The sequence below is a fragment of the Tauraco erythrolophus genome, chromosome Z (genome assembly GCF_009769465.1).
Source record: "Tauraco erythrolophus isolate bTauEry1 chromosome Z, bTauEry1.pri, whole genome shotgun sequence".
In the NCBI taxonomy this organism is placed as follows: domain Eukaryota; kingdom Metazoa; phylum Chordata; class Aves; order Musophagiformes; family Musophagidae; genus Tauraco; species Tauraco erythrolophus.
The window spans coordinates 57,859,762-57,882,864 of NC_141496.1; the positions used below are offsets into that span (position 1 = coordinate 57,859,762).

General features: G+C 42.8%; 1 protein-coding gene across 1 annotated transcript in view; it reads right to left on the reverse strand.

Moving 5' to 3' along the window:
• Positions 1-712: 712 nt before the first annotated feature.
• DCP2 (decapping mRNA 2) overlaps positions 713-23,103 on the reverse strand; it is a 32,270-nt gene continuing 9,879 nt past the window's right edge. Inside the window, exons 2-11 of the mRNA XM_086629670.1 lie at positions 20,668-20,819; positions 17,026-17,153; positions 16,499-16,597; positions 9,110-9,262; positions 6,556-6,668; positions 6,341-6,448; positions 5,466-5,589; positions 4,793-4,900; positions 3,075-3,126; positions 713-2,366 (exon numbers count right to left, since the gene is read on the reverse strand). Coding sequence (XP_086485796.1) covers positions 2,203-2,366; positions 3,075-3,126; positions 4,793-4,900; positions 5,466-5,589; positions 6,341-6,448; positions 6,556-6,668; positions 9,110-9,262; positions 16,499-16,597; positions 17,026-17,153; positions 20,668-20,819 — 1,201 coding nt within the window. The 3' untranslated portion in view covers positions 713-2,202. The remainder of the gene's footprint in view (positions 2,367-3,074; positions 3,127-4,792; positions 4,901-5,465; positions 5,590-6,340; positions 6,449-6,555; positions 6,669-9,109; positions 9,263-16,498; positions 16,598-17,025; positions 17,154-20,667; positions 20,820-23,103) is intronic.

Here is a 23,103-nt window from a genome sequence, read left to right on the forward strand (position 1 = left end):
CAAAGAAAAGAAAATGACCCAGTGAATGTAGAGGGCAGCCACATCTCCTTTTCATAGGACACATTTGCTTCATTCTAAAGACTTCCTCTGTCTCGGACATGATTTCCCAAACAGCTGACAGAAGCTCCAAGTATGCTGTTTCATCAACATCCTTTTTTCACAGAGAACTAGATGAAATAGAACTAATTTATCTGAAAAGACAACTTAAAGATTTCCACAGCCTGATGTTTAATCATGCCTTCAGAGAGTCGTTAACTCCACAGGCTGCAGCAGCAGCCTCAGGATACGAGTACAAACTTCTGCTTCACCATGAGTAAAGGCACTTTTGCTGGGAAATCAACTACTTGTACTACAGTAGTAACTAAAGATTAGTCTTCACCTGGAGCTGAATAACATAACCTCCTCCAGCATTATCCCACCTTCTCAACTACTGTGCTTTGCCAAGTACTGTTTCGAATAGCCTTTGAATACCACTTAATTTTTTATTTTTATTTTCCAAACAAAGTGAGACGAAGCTAGATTGAGCTAATTCACGATTTGGTCTTGAAAGACAAGGCCCTCAGGACTCTTGTCCTCCAGAAGGAAGAAATGCTGCAGTCCGTTTCTCTTATTGACTGATGCAGAAGTCCAGCATTCCTACTGCCAAGATTATTACAGCATTAGAGTCCCAAGTCACCTGGTGCCAGGCAGGTAAATAAACCAGGAGATATTTCTGAGGAAAAGCACTAGGTAACAGATCAGGTGTGGTAGATAAAGTAGGGTGGTTGAAGGAAGACCAGGATTTTGTTTTTGGATGACACAAGTTGCATAAAGACTCAGTGCATGAACATACACTGTGGTGAGACAAGGGCACAGTTCATTCAACCTATGAAATCACCAATTACTCACCTTTATGTTAGGGAAAAGTCCATTTTTAAGTACAGGACAACATGCTTGCTACCACAAGCTTCTGCAACGAATTATTTCAGTGCTTTTCTCTCAACTACAAAGCACACGTTCAAGTCTCTTAACTTGAACCATGAAGGTGATTTAACTGTTAATCACCTCAACTCTTACTGGTTTTTGTTCCTCTCTCCAGTTTTTGATATTTTTACTGAGAAAGCAGTGTAGCTGAAAAAGACTGAGGCTACATCGTTTAAATGCTAACTGCCAAGTGCAATTCAATACTACTGGATATCTACAAAGCACACACTACACAAGAAATCTGAGGACATGGCTCAGAATACAACACTGGACACTCTTCGAATAGTTATTGCAAACCTGATGAAGCCATTTGTTGTCACACAATGACCATTAGCCATGCACTTGCCTTCCTCCTCAATGAGATCTATTTACATTCAGTATAAATTCTACACAAGTAACCTCACACAGAAAAAGTTTTAAGCTTTTCTTTTTTGAAAGCAGCTGCAACTGGATAACACAAAACTTTGCAACTTCTTCTTACCCAGCTGGGGACAGTGCGTAAGAGTTGAAGCTAGACACTGAATGGCTAAGTTCTACCCAGTTTGTGTATCCTTACTGAAGACAGAGGCAGAGTAGGTCCAAGAAGTCAACATACTATAGATTTGACTCCCAATACTACTGATCACCAGCCAACAGAATCTATCCATATGAAGGAGGAAAGGTATTTTGGGCAAGCAACCAGGACAGAGAAAGGATGACAGGCTGAGGCTAGGTTTGAAATGTGCAACTTGATTTCAAAATCACTAGGACAGAGGAGTCCTCTGAGATTAGGTTTCAGTGCCACTGCTGTAATATTGCAATGTACTACACAATAATGACTAAGAAGTCCAATAATTTACATCAGAACGGTTAAAGTTTAGCAAGCTGGTATACTCCAACAGTTAAAAAAAAAGTCAATGACATTCAAAAAAACACACAGCAAGTTTAAAAAAAACCAACCAAACAAAAAACAACAAAGAAAAAAGAATGCCCTCTAATGCACAGCTAGGAACAAGCAGCTGAACACTGGAAAGGTACTTTTGTGGACAAAGGCTATACTGCATTTAAAATGCAACACTTGACTATGCCACTCCTATACTGCAAATAGAACAAACCCTTCCAAACCACCAGTCAGTCTCTGCACTGCATTTGAAAACAAACAAACCAAACAAAAAAACTCCTGAGGAAGAGTAAGGCTGGATAAGAAACACTCTCAATTGCAACAGGCAAGTCTGATTTTTGTTCTTATTTAGTTTGCTGTCAGGGGTCAAAACTTTTCATTACGGCATCATGGTCAAACTTGAAATTCAAGAAAGCTCTTGATGAGAAAGCCAATTTGTCATGGCCATTGGATGACACAGAATGTCCCTCTACGTGTTCTGGCAGTGGGTCTTCACTGGAGCAACACATCTCATGTGCTGCATCTGGTTAAAGAGAAAAAAGCATGAAAGAAATTTTAAAGACATAGTTATCAATAAAAGTATCAATAACAATACAAAGCCATACCTCAAGCATATATTCAATTAATATTTATGACAAAATCTGTACGTCGGGTCATGAACAGAAGAAGGTAACTGAGCCAGCCATATTTACAAGTCATGTAGTGGCTAGAACAAATCTTAAAAATCACAGCAACCTGGCAACATTTTCAAGAACCAGTTTCACCCATACGTGCTGTTTTATAAGTCACTTCTCAATAAGAAGGAAAGAAATATGGCCCTGTTTTCTGAGCCGTAAGTAAAGAACTGTGTGCACTCTCTGGAGTAGTCCAACACCAACTGCAGCTTAGTACTAGCAGGACAGAAAGCCTTGAACTAACATTTAATTACCAGAATCGTGTTGACTCAGATGCTATTTTCCTAAACCAGCTTTCAGTTACTTTTCACTCAGCTGTCTAGTCTAATCTGACAGTCTTAATAATTAAGGAGAAGAATTGCAAAACCAACATGAAGCAGCACATGAAGTTAACCAAATTGAAAAAAAAAAAAGACAAAAAAGAACCTCAGACTGCCTTAAAATATGGCTTTATAACCTTTGGTAGGTTAGCATACAAGGCAAACCGTCAACCATTGTTATTCAGGTGCCTTCAGCCTGTTAACACAACAATTGCCGAAAATTCAGACTGCACTTGCCTGTTTCAAAGTTATCTTGAAGTCTTCTTGGATTAAGCCTTTTTTCACATTTCTGGTTAAGAGAATGACCATACATTACACACTTCATAAAGAAATAGCATTTTATTTCTTAGGGATATAGCTTAAGCATCAGCTAAAAGGCATGCTGGTTATATTTGCTTTGACACACCTCCTGATGTGTGAATTACTTTACTTAGCATGAATTCCATCATGTTACTTTATCTAGTAAGCGTGTTTCAAGTCGATAAGTCTTTCAGAAGCATCCAACCTTTTAACAGTCAACAAGCCATTTTTAAAATGCAGGCTTTTAGGGAAAAATTTTGAGTGCTTTCTAGATGTTTTAAGCTGAAAAGGTCTTGCATTTGGTGACGTGCAATAAAAGTTGCACATGCATAAGCCCGATTTTCAGTCGGCTTGTCCCAAAGAGCAAGAGGAATGTATTTGCAAACACGTTGGCTACTGCCAATTAAATTAGCATGCATTAGAGACACAAACATAGAACTCTCCAGGGAGGAGTTTAGCCACAGGTATTGCTGTTGCAAGTACACAAATAGAGAGAAAAGTATGGCCCTTTGCACTCTCTGCGAATTAAGAGTTCCCTAGCCTCTGAATTGTATTAAAACTGTCACTGGGGAATGAAATATTTAAAACTTCAAAAGACTGACAATCATGAAAGTGCAAATGAAACACTGCAGAAGTATTTAGCAAAGTCTGTAGAACCTACAAAGTAACTGTGCAGTATTAATAGTTTCACTTGTTTCCATCAACAGCCTAGAAAATTTCTGGGCAGTCTTTGACTTTTCAGTCTTCTACTCAGACCCAAACACAACTAACCATTTCTTTCTACAGTGAGGATTTTACAGGACGAGAGTTTCTGATTTTTACACTTCTACATGAAAAACACAGAGAAATTAGTAACTACAAGCCAGAATGGAAAGAATCTAGCTTACAGCCAGTAAAGAAGAAAAACTAAAGCCTGGACAAGCCAGCTGAGCTGCATGGAGAACTCACTGCTGCCCAAGAGCCAACAAAGTAGAATTGGAGCGCCATAAACTACACGGCAAGTGGGGCAGACCAAAAAGACAGTAAACAAAAAAAGAGAGCTTTCTCCTAGCCAGCAGAACTGTGGAGACAATGAGTTACTGCAAGGAAAAGATAACAAAACAAGAATATCATACTGGCATTTACAAACTGCTGCCGTTCTACTGTAAGATTAAAAAAATTACGTAAGATTCTGGTGTTCAAGTCAAGTCTGCACCCGAACGTTCTTGCTAGAGATAAGGGAAATAATAAGCATACGCATTACCACTTTGTATCCAATTCTTGCATAACAAAACTCCACGCTTACAATAATGTATCATACATGAACAAATAAGACATGTACTACACTGACTTACTGTGACACACTGCAGTAGGCTATTACCTGACAGGAACCTGGAAAGCTGCAAGATTGTCTCCTGAAACAGCTGACAAATTTTGAACTGCTAAAACAAGACTTCCTTCCGAAATGTGAACTTTGAAGTATAGTACGCTTATCTATAGATGTTTATGCATAGCAGGTAAGAAATGTCATATTGCTACAAACGTGTACCAAATATTCTGATCAAATACACTTTTGACACACGTACACTCTACTTTCTTTCAGCAGGACACTAGCCTGTACAATTGTTAAGCATTACTAGAACCTGTTAATGAGACAGCCACTGCATGTTTCTTACCAAGGTATGATTTTGCTTAACTGGTTGACTGTGGACTCCATTTGTTCGCTTCTTTTGGCTGGAAGTGTCTTGATACTGCTTTCTGCCATTGCTCCTCAAGCTCTGACTCTGCCATTAAGTCCAAAATGTAGTAAAGAGAAGAGTTTAAATGGCAGCATTGAACTTTATTGCACTGACACTTCCTACTTACTAGTTAGAACTTTCCTCCAAATAACCCCAAAACATGGCAACACTATCTTTTGTAGGCAAACTGAAGCACGCTGAAGTTAACCAAACGTACATTCAAGATACAAAGAACCATCAACTGTTCTTAACTCTCTCTGGCACTATCATAGACATTGTATTACACAATAAGTTCAGTTCAGTGAGACCTCATACACTGATGCATATATCCTAATGGTACTCAAACTATTTCAAAATGGTACACAGAGGATACCAAAACAGTGAGTAGTAATTGCTATCTATACCTGAAACAACACAATTACCACCTGATACCCACCATCTCTAAAGTCAGATAAACCTGAGAATCCCCCAGATTTTCTTTCCCATGCTTTCATTTTTGCATGCTACAATGATAAAATCTGATATTTTCGTTCCCGAGAGGAAACCTTATGAACAAAGACATCTGTTTTAAATATCCCAGACACTTAAGTTTGCCCAAGAAAAAACCTACCTTTATTTTCAAAACTTCAGACATCTCAGGATTATTATATGGCTTCTGTGGCTGTTTTGGCTTCACCAACTGCTCTCCTGAAGAGCCATCTGTAAACAGCTGCTGACTACAGCGAAGTTTGGATCTAGTAGAGGTAAAAGGAACAATTTACAATACAGCTTCAAGCCTACTGATAGCAGAAGAGAAATATGACAGAATTTTCTGCTTTTTGACAATAACCTGGAAGACAAGCTTAAGCAGCTTAGTGTGTGAACTGCAGTAACGCTCACTGCATTCACTCAACTTTGTTTTGCCTGCATTCCGCACAGATAGCAGGCTAGGTCCACGTTGGCATTTGTCCTGTTGTTGTCAGTGTTGGTGCTGACCTGACTCGAACTATTGGAACAAAGCCTTCTCTTTGGGACTATAGATTTTCAAGTTTGCTCTACCGCTTGTAGCTCAGCTGAGTCAAAAGCCAGCAGCACCTGTTCCGCTACTGATCCCCACAGGTTTTATGTAGCTAGCTGCTTCTGACAGCACTTTGCAGTCCTACTTCAGGGACTCCTATTTTCCCTCTGTCTAAGTGCCGAAAGCATTAAACTTGAAGCACTGAAAGTTATCTACTTGTTTTAGCTTCTGTTTTTTGGATTCTCAGACAGGACTCAACAATTTTCTCAGTCCTAACACATCTAAGAACTTACCAAAAACTGTGTATCATGACATTAATTAACTTCTCATCCTATTTACAGTCCTATGAGGTATGCCTGCGATTTTATTTATTTTATTAACCTATTCTTTTACTTGAAACACTAATACCTGGAGAAAGGACAAGCAGCTTTGAATGAACAGTATTTTATAAAAAGGATATGGAGGTCTTAAACTGATCTGGCTCTTACCTAGCTTTTTCCAAGTTGAGCTTAGAGGGCGTGCTCCCTGTAGATGATAATCCATTGTCACTATCTGAGGAATCTTCATTCCTTTGGGAAATCCATTCCCTCAATGGCCTGTGAGCAAGGAGAAGTGCAACAATCTCTACTTACTACAGCAAATCTAAAGAAATTAAAGTTGTCTGAAAGGCACTGGCCTAGCACTTGCCTCAACTCAAACATACCTGATGAAAGGAATTGCCATAAAAAATTTGTTAGGTGCCAAACCCAGCTTGGACTTTGGGGTCATGTCATTCCTGTGGCATGGTAATTTGTCAATGGAAAACCACTCAATATTCTAGAAAAACAAGAAATAAAATCAAAACACCCACTACTGTAGCCTTACAGAATACTACAAATGCGTATCAACCACAATTATTTCCCTTAATTAAAAATTTGAAATGGAAGACTTTAATTAACAGACCACAACAGGGTTTTTCACAAAAGGTTAATTAACAACAGGGTCATTCTTCTGACTGCAACTGCAGAGTAACAGATGGTACAGCACACACACATTGCGAGATATGGCACCTAAAATATGAAGGGTATTACCACAGAATCACAGAATAGCTTGGGTTGGAAGGGAACTTTAAAGGTCATCTAGCCCAACATCCCTGCAGTGAGCTGGGACATCTTCAACCAGATCAGGTTGCTCAGAGCCCCATCCAACAACAAAATTCTGAATCATAGAATGGCATAGGCTGGAAGGGACCTTAGAGATCATCTAATCCAACCTCCCTGTCATGGGCAGGGACACCTCTCAACTAGATCAGGCTACTCAAGGCTCCGTCCAACCTGCCTTTGAACACCTCCAGGGAGGGGGCATCCACAACTTCTCTGGGCAATTTATTCCAAAGTCTTACCACCCTCGTACTGAAGAATTTCTTCCTAAAATCTAATCTAAATCTGTTCTCCTTCAACTTAAACCCATTTCCCCTTGTCCTATCAGTGGACACTCTTGTAAAAGGTCCCTCCCCAGCCTTCCTGTGGGTTCCCTTCAGGTATTGGAAGGCAGCTATTAGGTCCCACCGAAGTCTTCTCTTTTCAAGGCTGAACAATCCCAGCTCCCGCAACCTGTCCTTGTAGCAGAGGTGCTCCAGGCCTAGGATCATCTTTGTGGCCCTCCTCTGAACATGCTCCAACAGACCTATGTGTCTCTTATGGTGGGGACACCAGAACTGGACACAGTATTTGAGGTGGGGTCTCTCAAGAGCAGAGTAAAGGAGGAGAATCACTTCTCTTGATCTGCTGACCACACTTCTCTTGATACATCCCAGGATGCGGTTGGCCTTCTGGGCCGCATGAGCACACTGCCGGCTCATGTTGAGCTTCTCATCTATAAACACCCCCAAATCCTTCTCTTTAGGGCTACTCTCAGCCCACTCTGTGCCCAGTTTGTGTTTGTGCCTAGGATTGGTCCGACCCAGGTGAAGGACCTTGCATTTTGACTTGTTGAATCTCATGCAGTTAGCACTGGCCCATTTCTCAAGCCTATCAAGGTCCCTCTGGATGGCATCTCTCCCCTCAAGCGAGCCCACGGCACCACACAACTTGGTGTCATCGGCAAACTTACTGAGGGTGCACTCAATGCCGTCATCCATGTCACTGACAAAGATGTTGAACAGCACTGGACCCAGAACAGACCCCTGAGGGACACCGCTTGACACTGGTCTCCATGTAGACATCACACCATTGACCAAAACTCTTTTGAGTGCGACCATCCAGCCAGTTCTTTATCCACCAAGTGTTCCATCTGTCAAATCCGTGTCTCTCCATTTTAGAGACAAGGGTTTCATTATTCATTTTGAATAAGGGTTTCAAAAACCAACCAAACCACTGCACACTGAATGCCATAAATAAACGTAGAGGCTTTAAATAACTTTCAAAGCCACTGCTATTCTTGCTATTTTTATTAAAAATGCTATCAAAACTAGACCACCAATACTAGTTCAAAAATTACCAGAGATGTAGTTTACAGAGTAAGTTTCAGGTTTCATTACAAAAGAAAAAAATACGGGTAAAGGACAGGATTTGTGTTGTTATTTATTCATTACCGTTTTAACTATTAAAACTGTGCATTCTGCAGAATGGGGAATTAAATTAGGAATTCTGAATATACACAGTGTAGAAGAACCCAAGTGAGCTTTTCTACTGCAGAACTTAGCCTCAAAACCCCTGGTCGAGATACAATGCATGTTAGGGAAAGAAGTTACAAACTGAACAGGTTTTCAATGTAGCTCTACAGGCAGCACAAAAATGGCATGCCTGGTTGCATTAGATCAGATGAAGACAGTTCTTCAGCAGGGAGACAAAACTCTGTCATTGTAAGAATTCTTCATCACCACCACGCAGACAGTCACCAATTAATAATTACATCTTCAGAAGAATATATAGTTATATATGCAGCTATAACTAGGAATAACATGAAATGATTATCACTTACACCACCTAAGAGAAAAGAAGGGGAGAACTGTAGTTTGACAGCACGGTCTAATGTCGGTTTCATGATGAATGGAGATGTCAGACAGATGGCTAAGAACCAACCTTTGCAGCAGAGTTGTAAGCAGTTGACAAGACCCTACAGAGCTAAGATGCCATTTGCATCTAGTATTTGAGGGATTCATCATGCTTGATAGTTTCATTATTTTACAGACCATTAGCTTAAAAAAAAAAAAAAAAAAAAAAAAAAATCAAGCTCCACAACAAGGTTCCTATAGACACAAACAAGACAACACATACCCGAATTTCCCTTCTAGTTTTGGGGTTGAATTTTGTGTTCTTGGGAACTCCTGGAATGATGTACAGCCGTGCTAATTGATCATTAATTCGCAGCTCAATGTATTCTTCTTTGCAGATATAATCTTTTATGTCAAACCCAGTTTCTTCAAACACCTGAGAAGCATGCAGATGAAATCAGAGTGTGTATTCAGATTTATCCTTTCAGAACGTACCATCACAAGCGAAGGAATGACTTATTTTTCAGATCTACCCATGAAAGCAGGCTACTGCTGGGAAGAACAAGGCTTTCCACCTACATTTTTATGCTGAGCAATAGAAAAAGTATGTAAGATCCTATGTCTTTTACATTTCTCTAAGACAGATCTGTAATAAAAGTTGAAAAAAACTCTATGACATCTTGAGGTAGCAACTTGTTAGTACGGATGGGGAATCTCTAGCTGCTCTCTCATGCTGCTGGATGCATAGAAATTCGCAGCAAAAACTGCTATTTGGAGAGTAAAGACATCTTCAAATACTAGCAAAGTTTACTTACACCTCAATTTTTCTTCTCTTTCAACAATCCTTCTACTTCATGAACCTTCTACTCCCAATACATAATTATTTTTACATTCATAACAAAACCCAGCAATAGGGTACTAAAACTTTTACAACAAAATTCAAACCAAACATCCACACTGACAAACAAACTTAAAACTGCATTGCCAGCTACTCCAAAGTAAAATACAGGAGTGTTATACTTGCCAGAGATACTAGAAAGACAGTATTTTAAAAGAACATTGCATTGTTTATGGTCTTGCAGTGAAGGATCATAGATTCACGGAATGGTTTAGGTTGCAAGGGACCTTCAAAGATCATGTAGTCCAACCCCCTTGCCATGGGCAGAGGCATCTTTCACTAGATCAGGTTGCTCAAAGACTTGCTTCAAAACATTAACTTTTGACAACATTCTCAAATATACCAGGTTTATAATCCAATATGATTTGTGTCAAACACACTTAATAGCTTAAATCGGATCATGCCTCTAAGCTTGCTAAGTACATATGCATTTTTAGGAACTTCCTGGTCCTCAAAATCTCCACAGGAAATACAAGTACTAAGAAAACATGCAGGATTGATACCACTGCCCAAATATTTCTGTCCAGACAGTGGAACATGCATGTGAACAATCACTCATAGAACTGTGTTGTGGTTTAGCCCAGTCAGCAGCAAAGCTACCACATGGCCACTCACTCACTCCTTCCTCCTCAGTGGGATGGGGAGGAGAAACCAGAAGAAAAAGGTAAAACTCATGGGTTAGAATAAGGCCAGTTTAATAAGACAGCACAAAAAGAGAAAAGGGATAATAACGACAATACTACTAATAAAAGAACAATATAAAACAAGTGATACAAATTGCTCACCACTCAGAACCCGAAACCTGATGCCAGTCCACTCCCGATCTGTGATGCCCCTCCTCCAGCTAGCTCCTCCAATTTATTTCTGAGCGTGACATCATACGGTATCAAATAGTCCCCGGGCTAGCCTGGGTCAGCTGCCCTAGCTGTGTCCCCTCGAAGCTCCCTGTGAAAATTAACTCTGTCCCAGCCAAACCCAGGACATTATCCACCTCTTATTCTATACCATCTGTGTCATGCCCATATCATACATTTTGATTAATCACCACTGCTTTCCTGTCTTTGGTAGATATGTGTCTATACATACACACACAGATATATACACACAGAGATATCATAGCCTTAGCGTATGGGCCATCCCTCTAATACATCCGTTGAGTTAATTTAATCCATGACTTTGGGTCTCCATCTGTCATAACAATCTTTCAGGGCAGGAGAGATGGTGTGTCAAGTTAGGCTGTTGCATGCTGCACCCAGAGCTCATGGCTGGTGTATCTGGCACGATACATGCCCACAGCCTGCTGTTTGAAGATGTCAATCTCAAGGAAGCTGCTGGACACCAGTTCCTGAAGCCAGTTTTAGTCTCATCACCACTGCACTTTCTTCAGTCTCATCAAAATCCATCCTTCACTAATCTGGGTGATTCTTACTGCAATACCATTGATATAGGAACTGTAGTAGTGATGACATACAGTAGCAAGGTTATTTAGCAACTAGCATAATACAGTTTGATTCACTTGCTCTTCTCTCCCAAAATCAAATCCCCTTGAGGCACACATCCGACTTCCCTATCCTTCTGCATCACCCACCAAGTGCATCCAGATCCTTGGGCAAAAGCAATCCCACAGGTGGATTTGCCTTTGCCTGAGGCAGCACTAACCTTCACTGCCTTCCCCAGCATATTCTTCATGTGCACTACAGGGACTTTATCCCCTTCTACAGTACAAGAGAGTTTTGACTGGGCAGGGCCAGCTTGATTGGCAGATCCTCTAGTGTTAACCAGACAGGTGGCCTTTGATAAACGAGTCCCAGTCTTTGAAGGTTCCACCACCCATTGCTCTTAGTGTAGTTTTTAGCAGTTCATTGTATCGTTCAGTTTTCACGGAGGCTGGTGCATGGTGGGGAACGTGATACACCCATTCAACGTCATGTTCTTCAGCCCAAGTGCCTAGAAGGTTGTTGCAGAAATTAGTCCTATTGTTTGACTCAATTCTTTCTGGAGTGCCTTCCGGGTGTTCAGACAGATTTGAACCATTTTCTTCCCCTCTCAAAAACTTCCACTGTTGCTCCATATAATGATGTCATCAATGTACTGCAGATATTCCAGAGCTTCGCCCGGCCTTGTGAGGGTGACAGCATACTTTTTCCAAATACTCTGCTAGTTTTTCAGGATTCTACACTTGTTCGGGGTGAAGTTCTAAAATACCTGAGGTGCCCACCAACCCAGGCATTTGCCCCTGCTCTCCTACACACGCTGTCACTCATAACTATCCAACCTCAGGGCTAATCTCTATGTGATATTTTTAAATGGCTGTTATACCCCAGACAAGATCTGAAACATCTTCAGGACACACAGTAATAAGAGTACACTGGCTAGAACACTCCCAGAATATTCAAAATCCTCAAAGGCTGTTGTAATTAGCCTGAAGGAGAAAGGGGAGGCAAAAAAGCAGGGGAAAGTATCCCCGTCTGTTTTGCTCATAGATTGGGTGTGATTACTAATAAATGCTGAGAGGTGGCAACCGAGGTACAGATACGACAACAATGCCACATGCAAATACCAGCCTAACCTCGTGGCCAGTGGCATTACTGTGTCCGTAAATGGATGCTACACAGAACAGCAGAATGGGCGTCCTGATCCCCCTCCCAGAGGTGATAAACAGCATCGCAATGAATACAGAGAGCACGTAAGGATTTACGCAACACAACCATGTGAACTACCAAACCAACATTATGACCAGTGACTATCTAACGAATACAATAAACACATATAACAAATTTAACACGCTCAAGTCAGATCTGTCATTACCCCAACCCTTTGTGCCCCATGTTGGCTGCCAACAAGGACTGTCATGGTTTAGCCCAGCCAGCAGCGAAGCTACCACACAGCCACTTGCTCACTCCCCCTCAGTAGGATGGGGAGGAGAAATTAACAGAAAAAGATAAAACTCATCCACTAGGATAAAGACAGTTTAACAGGACAGCACAAAGAGAGAATGGATGACAACAATACTGCTAATAAAAGAATAATACAAAACAAGTGAACTACAATGCAACTGCTCACCACCCCGAACCCAATATCCAGCCCACTCCCAACATGCGATGCCCTTCCCACCCCCTAGCAAAAGTTTAACTGAACAAGCTATTTGAGGAGTTGGGAGAAAAATGCATACATTGAATAACCAAGTTAAACTTAAGTCTCTGCTGATCCTTCCCAGCCCTTGAGTTCTGCAATGACAGCCCACTGCATCTGCAACTCAGGTGTTTCGCTCTTTGGCAAGTCATTTGTCTCATGGTTTAGCCCAGCAGCTAAGCTACCATGCAGCTACTAGCTCACTCCTCCCACTCAGTGAGGGTGAGAGGAGAAAAATGTAACAAAAGGTCTGAGGGTTGAGATAAGAACAGGGAGGGATCACCCACCGACCATGGCCAGGGGCAAAACAGACTCCGATTGGGGACACATTCATTTAATTCGTTAATGGCTCATTCAGAAAGAACAAGAAACAAAGCCAGATCTTAAAAAACACCTTCCCTCCACTCCTCTCTTCCACTATGCTCTAACTCCTTCCCCAGCAAAGCAGGGGAACAGGGAATGGCAGAGGGGGGTGTTGTAAATCCGTTGTCACACATTGTTTCTGCTGCTCCTTCCTTAAAGGAAGATGTCTCCTTACACTCTTTCCCAGCTCCAATGGATCACCTCCTCAGGGGAAAATAGTCCATAAACTTCTCCAGTGTGAGTCCTTCCCACAGGATGCAATTCTTTCCCATCAGATTGCTCCAGTGCAGGCTTCTTCCCCACGGAGTCACAGATTCCTAAGGCACAGCCACCTGCTCCAGCATGGGGTCCTCTAAGGACTTCAGATGCATCTTTGCTTTGTTGTCAGTCTCCAGCAGCATACACGGTCCAGCCCACAGAGACAATCTACGACTTCCCTTAGGCACAGGCATCTCTACTCCAGCGTGAGGTCCTCCATGGACTGAAGGTGGGTCTCTGCTCCCACCATTAACCTCCATGGGTGGCAGAGGGGCTGCCTGCTGTCTCACCACGAGCTGCAGGGGAATCTCAGCTCCAGCACACCCCCTCCTGCTCCATCTTCACTGACCCTGGTGTCTGCGTGGCTGTTTCTCTCAGATCTCAGTCCTCTCTCTCTGCTGCAACTGCCTTGGGAGTTCGGACCAATGAACCTCAGCAGTCCCGGCAGGACAAACTCTGCCCAGCGGGTGTCCCAGGAGTGGGGTGCTTCAGAGCTCTCCAAGCGGCACTGCCACGGCCATCTCGAGTTGAGTGGCAGAGGCCCAGTGTGGGCAGCGACCCACCTGGGAGGCCAGAGAAGGACCAGTCCCCTGCCTCTTGACTGTAGGTCCAGCCTGGTTCAGGTTCCTTTGTCCCCGTCTTAAATAGGGCTGTCATGGTTTAGGCCAATCCGGCAACTAAACTCCACACAGCCACTCTCTCACTCCTTCCCCAGTGAAGTGGAGAAGAAAAATGTAATAAAAGACCCCTGAGGGTCGAGACAAGAACAGAGGGGGCAGCCACCAACCATGGTCCTGGGCAAAACAGACTCAGCTTTCTTAAAGCTAAGCAATTTATTAACGGTTACTTGAAAGGACAAAGGGAAACAAAACCAGTTACTTGAGAGGATAAAAAGAAACAAAGACAGATCTTAAAAACAACACTTTCCCCCGCCCTTTCCTTTTTCTTCCTGGCTCTACCTCCTCCCCTAGCAGCACAGGGGGACAGGGAACGGGGGAGTGCAGTTCCATGTTGTTACTGCCACTCCTTTCTTAAAGGAGAAGGAGTCCTTACACCACTTTTCCCTTGCTCCAGTGGAAACCCTACTCACAAGGAAAAATTCACAGACTTCTCCAAAGTGAGTCCTACCCGCAGGATGCAATCCTTCCCCATCGAATTGCTCCAGTACGGGCTTTACCACAGTCTCGGATTCTTAGGGAGTTGTTACCACTTGCTCCAGCATGGGTCGTCCCACAGACTCCAGATGCATCTCTACCTTGCCGTGCATCCCATGCTCCACGACCGTCCTCAGGCTCAGACATCTCTTCTCCAGTGCGGATTTCTCTACAGGCTGCGAGTGGGTCTCTGCTCCACTGAGTCTGTTCTGGCTGCAGGGTGGCCGCCTGCCATCTCGTCACCGGTTGCAGAGGAAACTCAGCTCCGGCACACCTCCTCCCATTCCATGTTCACTGACCCGGGTGTCAGTGTGGCCGTTTCTCTCAGATCTCAGTCCTCTCTGGGTGAACTCAGCCCAGTGGTCACCCTGGGAGCAGGGTGCTCCCAAGTTCCCCCTGCTGCCATCCTCAGTGGATGGCGTCGGCCCGGCATGAGCAGCCCCCAGCCGGGAGCCGGGGAGCAAGGGCAGTGCCCTCCTCCCTTCTCTCCTCACTCCCAGGCAAAGCACCTTTTCTGGTTCCTTTGTCCCAACTTAAATAGGGCAATTCACAGAGGCGTGGACTGGCTCAAACCCCGAGCGGGATGGGAGTCCGATCTGGTGGCCAGAACCGGGTCTGACTTGGTCCCAAAACCAGGGAAGTCACAGGGAGCAAATCCCCTCTCCTGCCACCAGAACCCCTTTACATCAAGTCATCACAAGGGCATTTGCAGAAGTGCTGATCAGATCATCCTTGGCCAGAGGGGAGGGGGGTCCAACCTGGCCAGAGACCGATCCAGCCAGGTTTGGAGCTGAGGAAGCTTCTGGCATCTCCTTACAGGGGCCATCTCTGTAGCCCCTCCCCTGCAGCTACCAAAATCCCACAACATAAACCCAGCACAATTTGTTATTATATAAACAATGTTCTACGCTCAGAGAACACTGACAACATTAAAGTGTATTTCATATGTGTCCATCACATAATAGTGCAATGTTAAGATCTACTGTCTTATTTTGGTTTTCCAAGTCCATATTACATACATGAGTGGTATGGAAAGCACCATCAGGGAATTGGAAACATGGAATTTTTCATTCATGCAACTTTGACTGGTACATTTAGAAAAAAAAATCCATGATTTCTCAGATTCAGTCCAATCAAGCAAACTAATTCATCTACTTTCCCTCATACTAATTTTCCCTCTCAAAAATTCCAGATGTATTATGTGACATGAACATTGAGTTTATACCAGTAATACTCTTTTACAGGCTATTTTTAATATGCAGCTTCACTATACATCTAGGTCTCCAGCAGCAATAAATCACATAGATTATTTTATTTTTCAGATTTTACTTGCTATATACATTGATCCTTGCTCTTGCATCACTGAAAACCAGAAAAGTTTTTCAAAATTTTTACATAACCTTCTACAACCCTCAACTCTTTAGCCTCTCTATATAGCCTAGTCTATATAAGCTAAATTCTCATTCTTCTGCATTTTGCAATTAATATGGCCCTTGAAATTAATACTCCAAAGGCCACAAAGTACATAATATTTCCCAAGTGTCAAAAATAATACTTAAGAGTAAATTGATAGTTCAGCAGAGAACTTCAAAAATAGTACTCACTCAACTTAGCAAGTTAGCGCAAAACAATTAAAAACATCAAACAGTGATTTTAAATTATATAACCACATCCTTATCATCACTCTAGAACTCAGAAAAGCACTAAAAGCTACAGTAGAAGACTCCTGCAAAAATAGACTAGTTATTTACCTGATTTCAATAAAGAGATACCTAAGTAAAATGTCTTTTCATCTAACACATATACCCTGATCTCAGCAAAACTTCATTTCATTAGCTCAGATTTAAGGCAAACAAATACAACTTACCTCTCTAGCAGCACAGTCATGAGGAGCCTCTTCTTTATTTACTTTCCCTTTTGGAAATCCCCAACCAGACTTTGCTAGATAGCCCTGAACCAAAAGAACCTGCAAAATACAAGGGGATGCAACTGTCAAACACCCATTATTCTAACCAGTTTCCGTTAAGGGTCTTTCCTTCACCGTGCCCTGCTTCTCCAAAAAGATACTTTAACCTGGAGGAAGGAAACCATTAGATTTTCTATGTTCTAGCAAGAACCACAAAATTTTTTATGGGATCATGCAACTCAGAATGACAAAAAAAACACAACAACAACAACAAAACTGAGTAGGAAAGCAGGCACAAGTACGTTTACTGTCTCTCACACTGTATTTCTGTACACACTCAATAGTGTCAAGTAACTGTCAGGTCTTTGTGAATCTGAAGCACTACTTTTTTTTTCCCCTCCAGATGAAAAATGTAAACAAAAAAAGATTACTTCTGCCAGCATATGCCATCCTTCCCTCCAGCCCTGCACAACTATTCCCATACTTACATTTTCAAGTGTCTCATCGAGAATAATTGCACCATAGGTTGGCACTCCCATTTTGTATTCTTTCCACTCCTCTAAAACCTTTTGTACATCTTCCCCTTGAGGAAGTAAAAAAGGGCAGTGATTGAAGAGTATAGCAGCATGTTAAGGAAGATAAACTTCAGCATCCAGTTTCAAATCACAGGCAGACACACAAAAGATACTCACTAACATTTACAGTAACCACACTCCCTAAGTGCTTTCAAGATACATTCTCTTGGAAGTAAAACAATATTTTGAATAATCCATTACCAAATTCTGAAGGTCAGAAAGCATCGAGTAACTTGGTAACGCTAATACAAGACAATTTAAACAAAAAAAAAAAAGACAAGGCTGCTTGTTTGAAGGGAGGTCTCCCCTAATTTTGAAGAAAAAGTATTTGCATAACATTGTTTTGAATATGTACTATTCTTAACCACATTTTTTTTCATTCTGAAGGGAGACAGACAAAAATACAGTTTCATCTCCTGCTTGAAGTAAGTGGAGATAAACTTTTCCCACAGTCATTTTTAGACTATGGTACGGGAGCTGTACTTAAGTATTTACTATGCAAAAAAAATAATTTTAATGGCATCAGGTTACAGAGATCTAAATTCTGATACACTTAACCAAAATTCACCATGCAGAGAAAACATGAACAATCTCTATAACTCAAACTTTCAAAGTAAATCTAGAAGTACTTAATTATTAAGTATTAATATTATGTATAATATATATGCCATGGAGTTAGGCCGTTCCAGCAACCAAACTGTACACAGTCGTTCACTCCCCCATCCCCAGGGATGAGGGAGAGAATCAAAGAAGAAAAAGAAAAGAGACCCGTGGGTTGAGATAAGAACAATTTACTACTACCACTACCAATATATATATGTACGGATACGCACAAGGATAAACATATGCAAACGAGTGATGTACGGTGTAATTGCTCACCACCCCTTGACTGAGGCCCGTCTCGTCCCGAAGCTGCAATCCCAAAACAGATAAAACCCAATACTGCAATGCCAGATGAACGGGAGGCCCCGAGACAGAGAGTGAGAGAGCACTCTGAGAGTCCGAAAGTGAGAGTCCCGGAAGGGCAAAAAGCCCTTCTCTCTGGCTGACCCTCACTTTTATACTGGGCATGACGCGGCATGATATGGAATACTAATTGGCCAGTTTGGCCCTCAATCTTAAGTCCAAGTACAAATCGTAAGGACAGTCGTGGACCTCTTGTCCCTTCACCAGTCACAACAATCTAAGTTTCCCAAGGTCCTTCTGTTTTTCACCACTGTGGAGTCCATGTTTTGCCCGTTATCTCTTCCAGTCACTATTCTTATCTCGAATTCCTCAGCCCCACATTGAGTGCCAAAAAGGACTGTTGTGGTTTAGGCCAATCTGACAACTAAACTCCACACAGCCACTCTCTCACTCATTCTCCAGTTGAGAGGAGGAGGAAAAAAAAAATAAAAGAACTGAGGGTCGAGGCAAGAACAGAGGGAGCACCCACCAACCATGGTCCCAGGCAAAACAGACTCAGCTTTCTGAAAGCAAAACAATTTAACAGTTACTTAAAAGAATAAAGACAAGCAAAACTAGTTACTTAAGAGCATAAAAAGAAAACAAAGCCAGATCCTAAAAACAACACCTCTCCACCCCCCTTTCCTTTTCTTCCCGGCTCTACCTCCTCCCCCCAGCAGTACAGGGGGGCAGAGAACGGGGGAGTGCAAGTCAGTTCATCCCATGTTGTTACTGCTGCTCCTTTCTTAAAGGAGAAGGAATCCTTACACCATTTTCCCTTGCTCCAGTGGATCCCCTACTCACGAGGAAAATCCACAAACTCCTCCAGTGTGAGTCCTACCCCCAGGATGCAATCCTTCCCCATCGGATTGCTCCAGTGAGGGCTTTACCACAGTCTCGGATTCTTAGGGGGTTGTTGCCACTCGCTCCGGCGTGGGTTGTCATATAGACTTTAAATGCATCTCTACCTGTGCCCATGCTTCACGACTGTCCTCAGGCTCAGGCATCTCCTCTAAACAAAACACCTCCCCACCGACGGGGGTCATCCTACGGACTCTAGATGCGTACCGTCCTCAGGCCCAAGCATCTCTTCTCCAATGTGTGTTCTCCACAGGCTGCGAGTGGGTCTCTGCTCCACCGAGACCGTCCTGGCTGCAAGGGGCCGCTTGCCATCTCGCCACTGGCTGCAGGGGAAACTCAGCTCCAGCACACCTCCTCCCGTTCCATGTTCACTGACCCGGTGTTGGTGTGGTCGTTTCTCTCAGATCTCAGTCCTCTCTGGGTGAACTCGGCCCGGTGGGAACCCCGGGAACGGGGCGCTCCCTGAGTTCCCCAAGCGGCTCTGCCGCCGCCATCCTCAGTGGGTGGCGCTGGCCCGATGCGGGCAGCCATCCAGCCGGGAGCTGAGGAGCGGGGGCAGCGCCCCCCTCCCCTCTCCTGGGCAAAGGCACACCTTTCCGGTTCCTTCGTCCCAACGTAAATAGGGTGATTCGCAGAGGCATCGATTGGCTTAAACCTCGAGGGGGATGGGAGTCCAATCTGGTGCCCAGCTCCTGCCACCAGAACCTCTCCCCACCACATGCAACCATCACAATATAAAATCAACTTACCAATAAAAAAATATTCCATAGCAAAGTACTTAAAAATATGCCACTGCAGCAGAACTAATATTTCTGACACATGTGAGCTGGAGAGGGACAGATGTAACGAACAAATAACACCTATTACAATGTGTTTTTCCAGCATTGTCTACAATTACTAGAATTCTATTGGTCTGAAGAAACATTTATAATTAAAAACATACCTGAAATAATAAAAAAACCTGCATACTATCAAGCAACAGAAAATTAGCACAATTTAATAGTTTACTGTTAAAGCTGTAGCATTTCGAAGTAAATCTCTGTCACTAAACTGAGAAGTACGTTGTGTAGTGAAGCCACAGATAAAATTATCATGAAAGTTAGAAGCAATATCCCAATCCCACATCAAGAACGTAAGCGAAAACTTAAAACAAAACACATGCTGGATGAAAGCCGCAAGTTTTTCTCCAGCCAGAACTAGATAGAGTACGTTCCAGCAGCAAAGAATGTAAGCAAAGAAAAAAAAGCAGAGGCCAACTGTATGAATTCAGTAAAAACACATCCTCTCCCCTACCAACAGAACTGTTTCTAGGAGCAACTGCCAATACTTCGAACAAACACATGCCACTGCACATGGGGCAACACACCCCACCACCTTCAGCTACATTAACATTTATGTTACTATTTACTTGGAAAGGGATTAAATTAAGGAGACAAAACACTATGAAGAGCTCCAACTTTGAAAAGCTTTGAAACCCATCTAGTCTGTCAAAGCGCAACTATAAGGAAAAATCTTCAAAGATCAGAAATTACCTGTTTTCCATAGTTTTTTAGCAGTGTGAGAAACATCTCTTTTGTGGATGCAACAAATTAATTGAAGCAATGAACACGTAAAAATGACAAAACTAACTTCTAATCACTAACACATGACCTCACACTTTCCCGCTGCAAGTATGAAATTTGATTAATAATATTCAGTTTGCACTTTACTCACTGAGACAGAAAACAGTCACAATAACAAAAAGGATATCAGCTTTAGCAAAGTCTCTTATCCCACACTGAGGTAATCCTGGTGTGTTTTGCATGTAGAAATCCAAGTAAAACCAATGGGCAAGCTCAATCTGAAAACACACTCTGATTGCATTGTCTCTCTCTTCACTTGGAATGTGCAAAATAAATCGGCTGCCAGGAAAGAAAGAAGAGTACGATTAGCCAAATCTTACCCCCACCCATGTGAGTAGCTGGCACTGAGACATCCCCCCACCCCTCCAAGTAGCTGCCACCCCATCCGCTCACACATATAGCTCTCATCAGTAGCTGGCACTCCATCCTCACAGCATGCACGTAACATGAGGCAGAGCGAGATCATGCAGAGAAAATTAAGAAAAGATTTAATAAGAAGATGCAGCAATATAGGACAGATTGTGGCATGTGGCAATAGGGCAAAAGGCTCAGTCAGACAAAGCGTACTGACGTCCAGTTTTACACACCACCAGTCCCTCTTTCTGCCTATCCCAGTTTTGTCCCTCCCTGCTCCCCTTCCCCTGCTGCACCCCTCCCAGCCTGGTGTCTGGGATCCCCACCTTGTTTACAGCCTTATCAGATGCAAAGGCCAATCTTCCCGGAAGCGGTGCCTGTGGTTTCTTGACAGCCCATCAGTTAGTGTGACCAGCAGCTTTCGTTTATTGCCATTGCCTCCATTTTTGTTTTCTTAGGTCGATGTATTTTTGGTTTTGATTTTTGCCTTTTTTCCTTAGTTTCCCAGAAGAAGGTCCCCAACATTCCCACACCCCCACACACCCTCACTAATCAGTGGCCAGGTTTGGTTCTCATCACTGCCTGTCCGGTTTGGGTCCCTGTACATTTTGTTTATCGCTTCCTCCTTTTTTTATTACAGAATCATAGAATTACAGAAGGGTTTGGATTGGAAAGGACCTTAAAGATCATCTAGTTCCAGCCCCCCTGCCATGGGCAGGGACACCTTCCACTAGACCAGGTTGCCCAAAGCCTTATCCAGTCTGGCCAGGAATGGAGCATCCACAACTTCTCTGGGCAACCTGTTCTAGTGTCTCACCACCCTCAGAGTGAAAAATTTCTTCCTTAGATCTAATCTAAATCTGCCCTCTTTCAATTTAAAGCCATTGTCCCTTGTCCTATCACTACATACTGATACCCGAAAAGGAAACTGAACTTTCCAAGACTCGTTTTGGAGTTTTAGAAAGCAGGCATTCTTTATTGCAGCGCTGAGTGCACGGGGGATTTCTCCTCCTAGCGTGCATACTCAGCTTCTGAACAGAAAATTAGTTATACATTACAATCATGCATAATTCATAGCATATTTACATATTTTTAAACAATTGGTTAATTTTCTCTCACTTTACATGTACATTATTTTGCATGCTCAGTTCTCTTCCTCCGCCCCTTTCTTTTGGGTCTGGGGTGTATTTAGGGTAGGTGATTCATGAGTCGGTGGTCGCAATCTCCCCCTGCCAGAATTACCTTTTCCCCCAAGTCACTGCATGTTCACAGTTCAGAAAAGCATGAGAACAAAGTTTATGCAGTTTCTGGGATGTTCCCTCCAAGGGCAGACAGTTCAAAGAGTCTCCTTTTTAATCACTCCTGACAGCTTCAAGGATGGACATCTTGTTAGTTTCTTTAGGCATGCATAAATCACCTACTGCTGACTAAACCCTTCATGAAACTCTTACACAAAAACTTTAACCCCTTCATTGTTGGGTAACAATACCCTTGTAAAAGGTCCTTCTCCAGCTTTCCTGTAGGCCTCCTTTAAGTACTGGAAGGCTGTCAGAATGTCTCAGGGAAGCCTCCTCTATTATCTCGTTTTCATATCAAAGAAGGTCCTTGACCCAATACTCTTAAAGAAGGGGACACTCTCCCCTTCATAAATAACCTTATTCACTTCAAAACAATATTTTCCTACTTGCCAATACCACCTCCCACCCGCTCCTTTCTTTTTGAAGGGTCTACTACTGCTGAAAATAGCCCTTACATATAAAACTGCTGTAGATTAAAGGTAAAAAAAAGAAAAAGGTCTATTTTATTTTGTAACTAGTTGATGTTTTCTTGCCCCAGCACTGCAGCTGAATCTGAAGATACAACATGTAGATGTAGTAACAAAGAGCAATAAGAACACGCCAGCATTAGGCTTGGAGTAACAAGAGCAAAGCCAATTAGAACACTACTCATTAAGCAAAAAGTTAACTCGGAAGTTCCTTAGAGTGACTGAAGTGCTAACAGACACCTCTAGGTTGTACTAGGTGCAGATGCCCAGGTGCTGGCAGCGGGGGGCTGCAGGGTGGTCTCCATTGAGGACAGGCCAGGGCTGCCCAGTACTGGACACGGCCATTCCAGCTGGCTCCAACGGACCCACTGCAGGGCACGGCTGAAGCCAGCAGCCAAGACGGTGGTGCCTCTAGGAAACCCTATTTAAGAAAGGACGAAAATG